At 38.2% G+C, this 16,619-nt stretch overlaps 1 protein-coding gene across 5 annotated transcripts in view; it reads left to right on the top strand.

Moving 5' to 3' along the window:
- The window catches only part of GRID1 (glutamate ionotropic receptor delta type subunit 1), a 486,075-nt gene that overhangs the window by 421,333 nt on the left and 48,123 nt on the right, over positions 1-16,619 (top strand). For all 5 annotated transcript variants that reach the window (XM_038140277.1, XM_038140278.1, XM_038140279.1 and 2 more), the window contains exons 9-12: positions 9,811-9,912; positions 11,267-11,464; positions 13,380-13,704; positions 15,147-15,285. In XM_038140277.1, the coding sequence (XP_037996205.1) occupies positions 9,811-9,912; positions 11,267-11,464; positions 13,380-13,704; positions 15,147-15,285 (764 nt within the window). The remainder of the gene's footprint in view (positions 1-9,810; positions 9,913-11,266; positions 11,465-13,379; positions 13,705-15,146; positions 15,286-16,619) is intronic.

The raw sequence follows: 16,619 nt of genomic DNA, 5'->3' as shown, positions 1-16,619 counted from the left end.
TAATTAGATAATGCCAATACTTATTTTTTAAATAAGTTTCTACAAAAAATTACTCTTGATGTTATGGAGCTTTTCATAAGTGTTTGGAGTTTGAGAGAAGAACAGTTTTCAATACAGGGTTGAGAACTGGCTTGATAGGTGATACCAGAGAGTGGGCTGAACTTTGCCTTCGTTCTGAGATGACTTTAACCAGAATCAGAAAGTGATTCAAGGTGGCCAGGCTTCAGAAGGTGAAAATCACAACTGGTGAAATCACACAGTGGTCTGTACCTCAGGGGCCAGGCTAGGAAAAGTTGTGTTGTTAGAACTGCAGAAATGTGAGACACCAAAAGCATTCAGCTCAGATAATATCCAAGAAACACAGTAAGGAATGGCAAAAAAAGAGCAGTTTTGATATAGCCTGTTGTAGCACGCCGGTTAATTCCTACGTGCAAAGCTCTCTCTCGTAGAAGGACTGAAAAACAGGTCCTGACAACTGTCCGGCTGTGCAAGCCTCCCTTGCTCTCCCTCTCCAGTAAAATTCTTAGAACAACACAACAGGGCATTATTTGGTTACTAGACTCCATAGAGCAGGACAAGAACCTATAGGAAATCAGCGTGAGTTTGTATTTGTTGTTAGAGCCAACTTTTCCATGATGAGGGCTGTTTGTTTACAAACAGTCTGCTGAGGTCACTATTGCATAAATAACAAAGATAGTTCTGCTCTCAAAAGCTAGTAATTTGCTACCAAAAACCATTTCAGAGCTTTGAAAACAATCTGTTCTCTGTGTGAAATGGATTTGTTTCCACTTTACCTACACATAATGAGTAGTGGTAAAGGGAATAGGTCCAGTTTTGTCCACAAGCAGCTATTCTTGAGCTACCTGATGTTCAGCAATTGGCTGTAGCATTCAAAGTATGCTTGGAGTCCAGAACATATTGGATTTTACTGGACAATGTCTTTTAAACTGCAGGAAAAAGAAGAGGGGCTTGTTTGCCTTTCAAATAGGTAAAATCCAGTGGCAATGTGTTTTTAGCCATTAACTTGTGACAGCTGTTGAGGACTTTATACCTGGATTGGTTTCACTTTTGTGATTACTTATCAGTTTTAATTTTATGCTTAGAGACCTGGTCGTTCATATCAAAGGGTAATTTACAATGCCCCTGGGAAAGTGCCTGTTTCAGCAGTATCTTGGGTCCTCACAGTTAATTTATTTGACCTTTAAAAGAGTTGTGGTGTTGCACACACATCTTTTGCTATGGCAATGCTGCCATCTGATTCAACAACAGTATTTCTACAGTGTGGCACATTGTTTGTATCTTAAAGCCTTGAAAAGTGGCAAAACTGCAGGAGGACAGGGGTGGAAGATTTTTGCCTGCTTTTCAAGAAGCCTGTGAGAGTCTCATCGAAAATACCTCCAATTTATTTTCAACACCTTCTTCACCACATTTTGATTTTATGTCAGGGAAATTAAATACAAAAATTTTGGGGTAGAGTAATACTTCCCAGCACTTCATAAAGAAGCCATCAGAGGATAAGATTCTTGTTCATATTGTTTTCATCACTCTCATGATTGCTTCATTTAGTACTACATCTTTCTCAGTGCCTGTGTTGCTGCACTAATAACATCAGCATGTTGCAGTCACTGCTCCTTCAAAGACTAGTATTAATTGAAGCAATTTATTCTAGCAGAGCTGAAGATGGCTATTTATACTTTTATATAATGAATTACAGAATACATTTATCTTGTCTTGTCCTTTCAGCTCCTTTTTCTGCCTAGTATGGATTTGCTGCCCCAGACAAGCATTGCCCAGGCTCAGCACAGTGGAACACAGGTGTTTTTTCTGTGTTGTGTATGAGGTCAGAGATGTTCACCAGCTATCACAATATGGAAAGAGAAGCAACCCTGAATTGGTATCAATGCTGTTTCATTACCTGCTAGCAAAATAATATCTCAAGCTGCCACATAATGGAGCAGTATCTTATTTCACCAAAAAAGATAATTCTCATAATTGAAGCCCTTCAACATAATATTAAACTTGATGTATATGCAATATAAAGTATATGATGCTGAGCTATTCCCAAGAAGTCTGACATTGTGTTAATAAAACCTTTAGGGTTAAAAAAACCCCATTGATTCAATTCTGCAGGAAGCTCCTCAGTCTCAATTCTGTAGAAAGCAGTAGAATACCTTGGCTTCCTTAATGTTAGTAGTATAAGGTATCATGTGTCTAATCTTCATTTATGTTGTAGAGCACTTTTATATGTAAAGTAGTTGGCTTTTAATAGTGTGGTCGTTACATTTAATTGAATTGATCTTTGGATAATGAAAAATGTAAGGGAAAACACTTTGTCTCATGTCAAAATATTTGATATTCTCTGCAATGAAAGACCATAAAAAATGGAGCAAGATACTGCTGAGTTATGTTAGGTAGGGTCGAAATTGTTAGCTGCAGTGAATGGCAGAATTTGAAGAGCAAGACCTGAATAAATACACAAGCTTGTAGAGAATAAGAATATTAATGCAGAAATACCTCTACCAAAGCCTCTGCTGGTGGTCCTCTGACCTAAACTATCCTTACAGCTTTGGGTTAACTAATGTAATTGCTCCCCTCTAGGTTTTCCCTATCTGTTGTGTAGGAATTATTGTAAATGACATGGAGAAAGAGATTCCATATCCATGTGCTATCTAGTTACTCTCTAGATAATAGCAGTTAAGTACTGTCATTGATCTTCCATGGCAAAAATACGCTTCTGATATTAATTTGCACTTTGTTTCAATGCAATGTAATTTTTAGCGCTTTGCATTGGTTTTGAGCTGTTTGAATTAATTTGAAATTTTTATTCCAATTTGAGTAAATTCTCTGCTTGTTACTATGCAGCTTCGTGCCAAAGTACATTTTGTTGGCACAATTGGAGATTTGTTTTCTTAAATTCTAAATCAGAGTTTTGTGGGAGTATCTACATGGTGGTAACTCTGTTAATGCTGCTTTTCTCTGTTAATTGTGACCCCATTCCCTCACATATTTGAAGGGCATTGTGCTGCTTCAAGGGCAGACTTCATGTGGTATCTCAGTCCTAGACATTTGCCATTTGTCTCGCTGGCTGCTCAGGCAAGCAGTGGTGTATATCTGTTTCCTTAGATATGTCAGTTCAGGTCAATTGCTCTTTCCTACTCAAATCCCTCCTTCAGCGTTCTTGAACTTTCTCTATTTTCTATTCTAGGTCTATGCTCAATTAACTTTATATAAGTGTGGCTCTCGGGACTCAGCGGTGTTACGTAGGCTTGCGAAGTTAATGGTTGTAGGCTGGAACCTCAAATTGCTCCTGTGCACTTTTGACAGAATCTCTTCCTGGCTGAGTTCTAGGAATGGCTTTGTTTCAGCAGTAGGGAATGTTTTTTTCTTTTGGAGATGAAAGTAGCTGAGGTTTTCAAGTATTCTGAATTATGACATTCTTTGAATAAACTATGCCTGTACATTTTAACTTTGTGGATAGAATGCCCCTAAACCAGCCTTAAAGATGGCAATCAGTCCACTCACCTGGGAAATGGCAAACTGAGGGCATCACAGGTTAAACCTTGCATTCTGGGACTAATGAAATTGTTCCATGTGGGGAAAAAAACATCTTAATCACCTTTGGTTTGGAAAACATCTTAATCACCTTTGGCTGGGATCCAGAATTATGTGAAACAATTGTTTAGATTTGGTACCTCTGGTGAATTCAAGAACCACCAGAGGGTTCTTTGATTTCCTTTATCTATGCACCTCATATCCTGGATGTACCAAACCCTTCTCATGAAAAATTGTTTTGCTTAGAAATACTAAAAAAATCCCTGTCCTTTCATCTATTTCTCATTTAACAGTCTTCACTGATAATGAATAAATGTTTCTAGGAAACTATTTATATTTCCCGTGAAAGGGTCTCTGTAGATTACAATATGTTTGCAGCAGTCGATCTGTTGCCTTATATCTAGTTTTGCTTCTAATTTTCCCTTTTCTTGGTTATCAATATCTTCAATATTCACAGTTGCATCTTTCATCCTTTTTTTGTATGAACTGAATCCTCCATCACAGTAGCAGTTGTCTTGTTCTCCCTTGATATTCTCCCAGCATGCCTAACTCTTGTTCAGACAGATGCTTACCCCAGTTAAGACCATACATTCTTCTCAGCTGTGTTGTGGCTGCTATGTCCAGCCTGTGCCATGAGATTTGGAGTCCAGGATCACACTGGTACTTGTGCAGCAGTGCTGTTTTACAAGCTCATCATCATTTGCATCTCATTGTCACCCTGCACAACTTGTTCATTGATTTCTGTCTTTTTTTCTTCAGTTGAAGTATGCCTGTTAACCATTTTTCTGTTCCATCAGTGTTCACTTCTGAATATGCAAGATGCATATTATTGTTTCATGTTGGAGTTCTTACCACTCCTATTTATTTTTCTCACCATTTGATATAGTTTGATATATTTTCAGCACTCCCCAGTTTTGAGATATCTTTGCATCCTAGACATTTTAATATTAGTAATTTCCTATTTGCTGCTCCAAAACAGTAAAAAAACTATTAAGTCAAGAAAATCTTAATATTGACTTGCTCTGTGCTCTTCAGAACTTTTCTTCTCATTTTGATACATCATTCTCCATTGTTTCATAGAAGCTAATCTGTAAATCATGTGGTATTGCCTTTTTTCAGGAGACAAATTGCCATAGGTGAGGGTTCATAAGACCTTGTATTAAATAAACCTAAAATTCAGATACAAGCATAGTGTCCTCTTGCTTTCAGCTACCTATTAATTCTGCAGTACTATTGAAAAAGCAGTCAAGTTTCTCCAGAATGACTTGGTAATTTTTAGGTCTTGCTGCCTCATGCTCATCTTCCTATGATTCTCTGGAGAAATTTTATTATCATCCATATAGCACCATAAATTTGCAAAAAAATTGCACTAAAATTGGAATAAATGGAATTCTTCTCCCTGAAGGTGTTGCATTCTTAAAGACTCATTAAAGCATCAACAGCCACATCTGTGTCCTTTGCTGTCCTAGACACAAAACCAGGTTCCCCTTGAAGAAAGAGCAGTGGCAAAGCAGTGCCAGAGGAGGCAGCCTTTCCCTCTGCCCTTTTTCTAACTTTGTGCAGCTTTCCATGGTCTCCCTGCCCCTCTCTGACCTTTTATTGAGTTGATGCAATCCCTAGGCTGCCTCTCAATGGCAAATGGAGCCTCTTGAGCATTAAACAGGGTGGTATAAAGTTTTCACCCAAAGTTTATGTACTGTTTAAAACTGGGCTCTTAATCCTCTGCTTCATAGTTTTAACATGTTTTGAGTTCTCTGTGGCCCTGGGTGCACAGGTATTCCAGTCACACTGCAAATGTTTGGAAGCAAGATGTGTTTTTAATACAAACAAATGCAAAATATCAGACTAGAATGTCTGGATGTAGATGACTTGCTGGTATTTCAGTGCAAACAGGGATGAGTTATACTGGACCACAGAATGTATCTTCAATCAGTTCATCTGATTGAAGTATCTTATCTCTACATTGACTATAAGCTTATGTTTTAGAGTAGAAATGTAGAATATTTGAATATTCCTAATATGTAGTTCTGATGGATTTTTTTCTATAAGTGTTTGGATTTGCTTGCAAGTTAAAGATTCCATACCTTTTCATTTTCTGAATACTCTTTTATATTATTGTGGATTACACAAATACAAAAGAGTTTTTAACTACTACTACTGCTACTACTAATTCAAACTGTGAGTCCTGCTACTACCTTGTTGTGAATAGCAGAAAATTCTGTAGATTACAGTTATACTTAATTTGAAAAGGAATTGTGGACTTAAATGTTTTAAGTGGACTTAAATTTGTTTTAGGACTTAAGTGAAACTCCTTTTATTCCTTAGAACTGTAACAGACAAGTGTCCAATTTACTTCATTTATTTAATGGGCTACTCCCTTATTTCATATTTGTCTCCTGTAAACATTAAGTTTCTTGTATATGTGTCATTTTATTATCAGGTTCACTTATAATCTGCTTTTAGCTGTATTGCAAGGCTTGCAAAGGGAATGAGGCACCAATGTGTAAAATACACATACATGGTAGAAGGACATCATACTTGACATAAACTCTGTTGACTTCAAGGTTAAGAAACAAGTTGTCGTTGAAATTAAATCTGTTTGAGTCTAACTTTAATCTAAAAGCATTTTTAGACTGCGAGTGGCATAGGTTAATTTATTTAACTCCATGGACAGCACAGCTTTTGTATTCACAGAAAATGTGTTCTGGTTGATATGGGTGTTTCTGTCTCATGGTGTGAGAACTGCCTGCCTTGCACTCTTTTCACTTTCCGGTCTCTAAGTTTTTCAGATTTCAAGTAAGGGGTTCCCAAATTTACTTTCTTTGGATTGTGTAACTATAGCTTCAACAAGTTGTTCAGTCAAAGTTTTTGGGTTGTGGTAAAATAGAAGATGTATACTCTGGATAGATTGTAACCATTTCAAACATTAATATGTGTCTGCTGAGAATTATCTTTTTTTATTTCTTATGTGAATCATGTTTTTCCTGAAAAGTAGACCATGTTTAGGATGGTGTCATACTTAAAATTGTGTTGGATAGCAGTGACATGCATTATTTGGACAGTAACTACTGCATTGTGAACTAAAATAGTGTAGATAATCACATTCAATACTGTGATAGACACACTGAACACTTTATTTGCTAATGTCTGTTTTCAACTGTATTTACTAGTAGTTTGGGATAATTTGCATCTCCATTTGGTTGGGCCTGTGACAGACATTTGTTTTGCTTGTGTTTTGAGTAAGTGTCTTTGTTTCATCCTGCATTGCTTGTGGAGGGTGAAAACAATGTTAAAATTGGTATTTTCTCTCTCCAAACTCTTCCTTACAGTTCTAGTTGAAAAGGCAGTAAATATTGACTAAAATTGGATGCATGATTTGAGTCAGAATTTTCCAACAAATTACCTTTCTGTCTGAATTCTACATTTGTTTCCTCCGGATAGCTTTTACAGGATGGTTTAGCTTCTGCTGTATGGCTAGAACTAGAGGATTCCAGCAACAGGGCTGGTTCAGAAAGAAAAGCTAGGAAGCTTTATGTTGAAAATCTTTCATAAAGTAGCTGATTTCAGAGCTTGAACTCACATAACCAGGTTACTTGAGAATCAAAAAATCCCACCCAGACTGCCATTAAATACATGTTCCAGAGACCATTGAGGTTGTTTGTTTTTTTTTAAACACATCCTGCAAGCGCTGATTGTGCAAGCAGTTGTTTCTCATAATCAGATCTAAAAGCCCTTTATCTCCTGTCAGCTGATGGCTGTGCTATAACCTTTGGCTCCAGACTTGTGGTAGGAAATTTGTACATATTTCTACACAGAATGAAACTCTAATGGCCTTAGCAGCAGTACTCATGGTGTGTAACCATGCTGGAAATTAGCTTCTCAGGCACTGATCTTGACAGGTCAGCTGTCACAAATTGATATACATATCTGTAAATACATCAGTCCTATAAACATCATTCTGTCTGCAAGAAGTGGAAGATAAAATCGGCACAGTTCTTAACAAATGAAGTGTTCAAAAGCACAAGGATACACAGGGAAAATCCCCTCTGGAAATGGTTTTCCCTAGGTTCCATTCATGATTTTTATCTCTATAGTTTGCTTTTAAGAGGCTGAAAAGTTTGTACTCTGGAGCACTGTTCTGAAGCAAAATATGCTCCTTCTCCTTGCACTTACCCCTGCTGTACAGAAGAAGAATCTTTGCCTTCGCCTTTTGGGAAAAAAAAAAAAAAATCATGGGTTTACACTGTCTTGTCTCCAGTATTTTTTGGAACTCCTCAAGGTAGTGCAGAATATGAAACAAAGTATTTGAGAAGTCTAGGGCTCTTATATGACATCAGATTTTGAAAGGTACATGTGCAGGAGAAAAAAATCGATGTGTCAGTCCACCAGTGATGAAGTAATAACTTGAATGGGTTACATTTCCCATATTTAATGACTATTTAATCATCACCTGTAGATTTTGCAAGCCATTTTTGAAAAAATCTTGATCATATGCCTAGGACAAGTGAAAAAGGTTTAAACAGTAAGCTTTCTTTACAGATTTGAGACACAATAGATGCAATACACACCTACACTCATCTTTGAAGTCTGTTGAACCATGTTGATTTATGTCAAATGAAAGATATGTCCATTTGGTTTGCCAGTAGCAAGGGCTGAGGAACATCTGGAAATATTTCAGAGCGAGCATCTAAATTCAAATTCAAAAGATACCACGGCTACAGTTATTTATCTGCCTGTGTTGCTGCAGACGCTTGATGTGCAGTCACTCCTCTGTCACTCCAGTCTGCCATCACAGGAGAAGAGTGTTCAATCTGAGAAATTTTAGCTTCCAGGAGTGTCATTAGAAAGCTGAAAATTATTCATACATTCTCCTCCTCCGTCCGCCAGGTCATCTGGATAAAAGGAGGTTTACCTTTAAGTCTTTCCTCTCCTGCATCTCAGCTTTCAAGATATAGTGACTGGAATAATTTTCATCAGTTGTGATAGTTGCTGAATATTCCATGAATGTCTTGTTTTCTTCTAGTTCCCTGTTTATAAGTTTAATGCAACAAACCAGAAATAAAACTATACAGATCTCTTCCATCACATTTCATTTGTTGATTTGATTTGTGAGGCTTTAGGATAAAACTGAAGTCATAGAAATAAATCATGTAAGACATCTAGCCATAGGCATTTTCAGTGAAATAAGTTCTTTCCAAGAAGATTTTGACTTGTTACATGAAAATTAGCTTCTGGCAGGAGGAATCCATATTTCACAGATCTTGGACTGTGTTTAATTTCTACAGGGCATGCCTTCAGCTAACAACACTGCTTCCAAATATGTAAGCATAGTATTGGTGTTTAGGAGTACAGCTAAAAAAAAAGAAGAAAACTGTTTCTACTTGATACTATTTATGTCTCTTCTTAACAAAATGACACTGTGGATTCTGTTTGAAGGCAAAAGGAGTCTGACTGCTGCTGCTGCTGCTCAGGAGCATATTTGGTTTGAATAATCTAAAGGTCACTAAAAATTGACTTTTCTGTTGAACCTGTTCTATTGAATTGGACTGTATTTCTCTTCAGAAAATGCAGTAAAATTAATTTTTAAAATGCTACATTTAATTGAAAAATAAAATATTTAGATGTAATGTTCCAGGGAGATATCCTGAAAACATGCATGTGGTACATCTGGTAGAGATGAGATACTTCTTCATCAGGAGTCTGGGTGCTGAAGAGGCTGTTTTAGAGATCATAAGTAGGACAAGAACAGAGAAAACAGAACTTGAGACAGGAGCTGAAAAAAATACGAGTGGAAACAGTTTGACACTGTAGAACCTGTGTCAAGAATTTATGACTGTAGGTGAGCTAAAACTGTGGAAAAAAAAGGTTGGTCTTTGATAAACATAGGATATTTGAAAATAGGGATCTGAGCAGAGAGGGAAATCTGGGATAGTGCCACCATAGGTAATCCTGAGGACCTTCAGACAGTATAAACTTGCTGAGGAGAAATGTAATATCAGAGTGAACTAAGTGAAATAATAGGATAAATACTACAGGTAATAGACCATTTATATTTCACCCAATAATGAACATACATTCAGGTGAGGCACGTTTATGTCTGTCCTCTGAATCACACTCATTCTGATCCTACATTAAAGACATTCGCACACCTCTCAGCCTCTATCAGTTCTGGATTTGGTCAAGCTGCTGTTAAACATTTTGTAAGTGCTGAAGGATCCCTGCCTGGCAGTGCTTCAGACTCGGTGCTTTCTGTTCCAGCTGGCGACGTGGGACTCCGAGAAAGGCCTGAACGGAAGCCTCCAAGAGCGACGTCTGGGCAACGACTTACAGGGAGTCACACTCAAAGTGGTGACTGTCTTGGTATGATTCTTTCTGAGTTCAGGAAACAAAATGCTCAAAATAAAAAGGATCTGACTGAATATTTTGGGCATTTCCCGCAGTGTTTTCCCCTGTTATTTTCAGCTCTGTATTTTTGGATGATCAGTTACAAAACAAGGAAGATAGATGATGACCCTTTATTATTTTATATGAAGCTGTATCACTGTCAGTGATGCAGAGCATTTGTTTGTTTGCTTATGCTGTTTTTCTGCATTGTAATCCCTACCAGGCATAAAACCAGCACAGGGCCTGAGTGCACAGGGGTGCATTCCAGATACCATCCTTGAGCTTGGATAGGCAGTTTTTAGCATTTCATGGATTTTAAGATCAGATGGGCCAATTATGATAATCTAATCTTGGCTCTTGTACACTGCAGGCTGTAAAATTTAATCAAGTGTTTCCTGCATCAAGCTCATAAATTCCCATTGAGATAAACTATATCTTTTAGAAAGGTGTCATCTTTCCAAAAAAATCATTATGCTTTTGGGACTGCTGTCTGTTAAACTCTGCAGTGGTAAAGAGCTTCTGTCGGCCAAGTGCTACATTAGGGGCAAATTAGGGCTTGAATGCATTCCTGGCTAAGGTATTGTAGTCTACAGATGGCAGCATATGATGTCTTTTTTTGTTGTTTTCAATTCTCTTGTTCTGAATTGTGGTAGAAATAGGCAGTACCTAAGAGTACATATGTACATGAAGGCACTCCCTCTGGCCCCCAATTGGCTTTCCTCAATTTATGCTGTAGTTGGTGTGAGAGGTGAGCAGATCCCTTCTGTGACAGTACCAGGCTACCAAGGCAGCCAGCTGGAGTGGCTGTGCTACCAAAATCCCTGGGATCTGCAGAAGAGCAGGATGCCCATCCCCAGCAGAAACCATACCACAAAATGCTGCACTTCCTTTGTTCCTAAACAGACTTCTTATATTATAATACTCCAGAAACCAGTATATGTGAAAGTTATTATTTGAATTTTCAAAATTTTAAATGTTCACAAAGTTGCAGTGGTGTAAGCTCGTGTTTTAGTATGTGTCCTGGATAAAAGATGAGGCCTTGTATGTAAAAGATGGCTTTCTAAATCTGGGGTTAAATTTCTTCTGGAGTCTCTGCTTCTTCTCAAGAGCTATGGAAAAACCAAGGCTATGGAGAGGATTCAGTGCTGAGGCAGTGGTGTCTGGTTAGGAAGCTTCACCAATATCCCATGTTTTTGCCTCAGAAAGTTACAGGTGTCTCAAAATCTGTGCCAAGTTGTCCAGAATTAACTCAGAAAAAAACCCTTTTGCTCAGAGAAGTAAACTAAAAATCTTGTTTCAAGTATCAGTTAAGATAGTGTTTTGTTCTCAGGAAGAACCTTTTGTGATGGTGGCAGAGAATATCCTTGGGCAGCCAAAACGATATAAAGGATTTTCCATTGATGTCCTGGATGCACTGGCCAAGAATCTGGGCTTCAAGTACGAGATATATCAAGCTCCTGATGGCAAGTATGGACAGCAGCTCCAAAACAGCTCCTGGAATGGCATGATTGGAGAACTCATTAACAAGGTACACAGAGAAGAAGCTGCATTTAAAAAAATTGCAGGAGAATTAATTAGGATGAAGGCACCAGTGCAGAATGCTTCTGAGCTATGGATGGTTTGAGTGTGATGGAAACTACAATTTAAGACTGTATGCAGGATAGGAACTAGAGAGTCTCTTGTTTTATTTGCTTCCAGCTGCTCTCAACATAAATTATGTTGGTGTAAATCTATGTGTTTGCATTGCTATAAGAATAGAGGTCATGTTTGTGTGTGTGAGGGAATGACTATAGAAAATAGAGGAAAAAGTAAGGTATTCTCCTTAAAATATTAACTACTAGTGTTTTATTTTTTGTCATTTTGTCTTTGAAAGTTGTTTTTAGATGGGACTTTCTGTCATTTTGTGACGATATGTTTAATAAAGACCAATGAGTAATGACAATGAGTGTGACTCCCATACAGGAGAAGTAGCCCCAGTAACAGGGGATCAGAATTTAAACCGGTCTCAAGCTTATTCATTCATTTAAAACTGACAGGACCAAATTTCTTAATTACAATATTGCAAATCTAGGAGTAAGTTAATTGAAATACATTTAAGTAAATGGGTAGAGTTTGTAGGTTGGAATCTCCCAGAGAATGAAATGAGTGTATTTTGTTCATGTTCTTGCAACCTCATGTGGGACAAGCGTTAATCAAGAAGAAGAGTCAAAGGAATTAATATTCCATGTTGCTGCTTTTTGTAGAAAAGGTTACTCTTATTCAGTGGAGGTTATTACTGAAAGTGAAAGCGTTCTCATTATCTTGTAAATAGGTGGCTCAGTATCTGTAAGGAGATGTTTAGGAAGAAATAGAAGCAATTAAAACCATTGCAAACATGTGTGTGATAATGGGATGTTCTTGGTTGGTGCTAGGGAGAATAAAGAATTTTTAACTTATTTTACATTGACATAAACTGTTTGAATTTAATGGATTTAAAAAGAAGGTAAGAACTCCTGTTAAATTTCTTTGGAAATTGCTTTCTTTGAAGCAATAAAATATCTATTATGCTATTTTTAAATGGTATTTCTGCTACCATTTGTTCCACAGACTCCAAAGGGTTTCAAAGCAAACCTCCCTCGTCTAATATTTGCTTTACATTCCCAACACAATTAGAGATAGGAAACTGAATGTATATTCCGGTTTGTTTTGAAGAGGCCTCTTTTTATTAAGACAGAAAATATTGAAAATCTAATTGAAGCTCTTCAAAAGCTTTGGGAATCCTATTTATTAACTCCTATCTTACCCTTCATCAAGTGTGCATACTCTTTAAGGATTACCTACCTGCAAAACCTACTTGTTTTAAATATTGAAGCCAAAGCAGTTTAAGGAACAAAGTTGCCTTTATACATTCTTTCTGTTACAAGCTTTTTCCATCACTTTATTCATTTTAAAAAACAAACAAAATCTTCTCCCCAGTTGTCCTACGAAATCTCTTCATGAATATGGAAAGTTGGCAATTCTACAGGGAGAAAAACAAACATTAGCTCTTCCCACCCTGCTAACAAATACACAACCTAAATAAATGGTGTTTCTTTCTTTATTGCTTACAGTGCTCTGGGTTAATATGAATTGGAGTTTTAGGCCTTCTTTGGAAAACAAGTGAGGGATAAAGGTTAAATAAGCTACCTTTCTTCCAGAGAGGAGTCAGAGTCATGCTTCCTGTTCAAGAGAACCTTGACAGGTTTCATTATCCTTCTTTGGACAGTGCAATTAACTAATGCTTAAATGGTGAAAGTGATTCTGGTTTTATTTTTAGAGAATTTATATAAATGCATCTAAATGTTTTCAATTATGGAAGGAAAGGCATGGAGTCACTTGGTTCTTAAAAAGCTACTCCTTAAGGCTCCTGCAGGCCAAACTCCTGGTGGCCGGGAGCGATGTGACATGCTGCATTTGTCTTGCAGAGAGCAGACCTGGCCATCTCAGCCATCACCATAACGCCCGAGCGGGAGAGCGTGGTGGACTTCAGCAAGCGCTACATGGACTATTCCGTGGGGATCTTAATCAAAAAGCCCGAGGAGAAGATCAACATCTTTTCTCTCTTCGCTCCTTTCGACTTCGCGGTGTGGGCCTGCATCGCCGCGGCCATCCCGATCGTGGGGGTGCTGATCTTTGTGCTGAACCGCATCCAGGCGGTGCGGGCGCAGAGCGCGGCGCAGCCCAGCCCCTCGGTGTCCTCCACCCTGCACAGTGCCATCTGGGTCGTGTACGGAGCCTTCGTGCAGCAAGGTACTGGCCACCAGCCCACAGGCAGCTCTGCGTGGGGAGAGCGGGCAGCACCGCTCAGTCCTGCCCACAATGGGCTAAAGGTGCAACAGAAGGCCTGTATGGGCAGGTATTATGTTTTATTAGCCTGGCAAAAGTGGGAAAGGTAGGCAAGTTTGGGCCTTTATGTCTTTTTTTATGCCTTTTCTGTCTCAGTAAGTCCAGAAAAAGCACTAGCAGTTTTACTCTTTGGGAAAATTGTTGCACTGGAAATAGACTACAGAGCTGGTTGGTGCAGAATTGCAGCACTGCTTCAGCTCTGAAACTAGCACCTTTTTAATTGTTTAATGTATAAATAGAAAAAGAAATGTGTCAGCTCGTGCAACCTCATGTATCCACCGGTGCGGTGAAGTGCATTTTGATGCAAAATGTGCATTTTGATGAAAAAATACGTGACTGAGAAATACATATGTTTTTGAACTCATGCAATAGTTTGTCTCTTGGTTGTTTGAACTGAGTATGTAACTAACTTTACACTCAGGAATCTCTAGGCATAGGACAAATCCTACTGAATTCAGTAGGACTGCTGCCATTAGCAAAGCAATTTTTGTAACTAATTGTTTACAAAATCTGCTCACACAGTTTTTGTGCCATATCTAGAATGTTAGTTGTACTCTTGGAAGGCAGGTTTTATTGAATGCTGACATAGGGGTAAAGTTGTTAACTTTTTTCTACCTTTTTTTCATTGTGACTGCAAGCTCTTAAAGCTTCAGCTGGAAAATCCATCCATTGCTATGAAACTTGGCCCCTCATCTCATTAAGGTGGCAGCCTTGATGGGTTTAAGTGCAGTAAAATATAATCAGCACAAACATATGCTGAAGTTAGTAGAACCAGCTCTATGGTAAGGTTTATTCTCCAATGATATACTCAAGCATAACTGTGCTTGAAGACTGCTGGAAAGAAACCTTCACATGATTTGAAATCCTGTAAAGGGTAACAAGTAATGACACTAATGCTTCAGTCTTTGCAGATTTAAATACAGCAAAGATAGCACATAAACCATTAGGCAGTTCTGTGGAGCTTTTTTTCCAATTCTGAAAGGGTAATTGAAAATAGAATATTACTATAATCTGAACAATGATTTAATTCCTGCATATTAGTTGTGCTTCACCATTCAAGTTTTTTTAGAACATTTTTCATGTTCTTTAGATTTGATCCTCAATAATTCTCAAGGGAAATATTTTGAAAGATTATTTTCTAGAACACTGTCTAGGGCAAGAGGTAGACTGGAAAAAATACTTGTGAATTATCAGCCTTAACAGAAGCAGTGTGTTTCCCACAGTGGAAGGGCAGACTGTAGGGGAAGCAGAGAGGAACCTAACAAAGTTTAACATATATGGGCACACAGAAGGTGATTGTAAATGGAAGCTGCTGAGAGACCCTCCATTTCTCTGTTTATTTGTAGGGGGTGAATCCACTGTCAATTCTGTGGCGATGCGCATTGTAATGGGAAGCTGGTGGCTCTTCACCCTTATTGTGTGCTCTTCCTACACAGCGAATTTAGCAGCATTTCTCACAGTATCGAGGATGGATAATCCCATAAGGTAAGAGCCTCTTCTTAACATGAAGCTGGAAACCTGGATTTCACAGGAAGGTATTATCCATTTCAGTGCTCATTCTTGCAAGAAGGAGATAACTCTCTAATAAAAAACTCTGCTTATTTGCAGTGGCTGTTTTTCTCTCCTCTCCCCCTCTTCACCTTCACTCCAACAGCCCTCAAGCAGTTCTGATGGAGGGGACAATGGCACTTTAGTTCTGTATTTTTTCAGAAGAGAGGTCTCTCATGTCTTGCTGGTTGTTTGGTTGCAATTTGTGTGTGTGTATAACTTGTTCGGGGTTTTTTGGGGGGTTTTTTTCTGCAAATTTAAAGGCCAAAGCTTTTCGTTTTTTTAACAACAAAATGTGGAAAAAAAATTCCACCTTCACGCTGGTGTGGAGTACTGGGAGGGCCATTGAAATTTCACACTCAGTACTGACAAGGTTAGAGCCTGATATCTCATGTTTGATGTGGTAGTGATGGAGTGGAGCAGTAGCAGTGCAGCACAGGCTCTTTTTCTAGAATGTGCTGAGCCAAGGATTTCAGGTGTTAGAGGGTAGCGCAGTTAAGCTGCTGCTCTTATTTGGGATTGCACTGGGAAGACTGGCACTGAATGTTGGTGTTCTCTTCCTGAGACAGAAGAATTGTCACTGAGGTGAGGCTGGCACTTTGTGGTTTCTGCACAGAAGGACTTAAGTCCATTTCTTCTAAACATGAGTTCAACAGAATTTCCAATTTTTAGCTTGCCAATGTTCATTTGCAGATAATGCAATGCTTTGTGTGGATAGATCATCATCATCATCATCATTATACCAGGCCAAAAGCTTAACAGGCTTTGGTTTTAAATTCACCTTCTGTTAGTTTGGCCATAATAAAAGGGTCTTAACAGTAACACAAATAAGTACTCCAAGTAATTTCTGGAAATAACATGAGAAACTATGTAGAATAAAACTATCCATGTATGAATGTTTGGATGTACTGGAAATAAGGTTAAGCTCACTGAATAAATTGCTTTTGAAAAGCAAGAAACAAATAGCTATCCAGAAAGCTTGACTAATGATATTCTTAAAAATTTCTGAAGGTTCTACTTCTTTCACTGCAGAAGAAACTTTCTGTTTGGTCTAATCAGTACTTTCCAAAACTCAGCAAAGTTCAGAGGAGGACAAAAGTTGCAGTGTAATTACATGAGGAATGTCCAAAAAAAAGAGGTTTAAGAGCAGAACTATGGATTTTAGAGGGTGCCTTTGAGTATGAGCTGTTACAAAATTTACAAGGGATTTTAAATCCCCTTCTTATTAAAATGAAAGGACATTGCTAAGAATCTTGAGGAGATAAGTTATT

This window comes from Motacilla alba, chromosome 6, assembly GCF_015832195.1.
Source record: "Motacilla alba alba isolate MOTALB_02 chromosome 6, Motacilla_alba_V1.0_pri, whole genome shotgun sequence".
In the NCBI taxonomy this organism is placed as follows: Eukaryota; Metazoa; Chordata; class Aves; order Passeriformes; family Motacillidae; genus Motacilla; species Motacilla alba.
The sequence above is the reverse complement of the archived record's forward strand: the minus strand, read 5'-3'. Positions and strand labels throughout refer to the sequence as shown.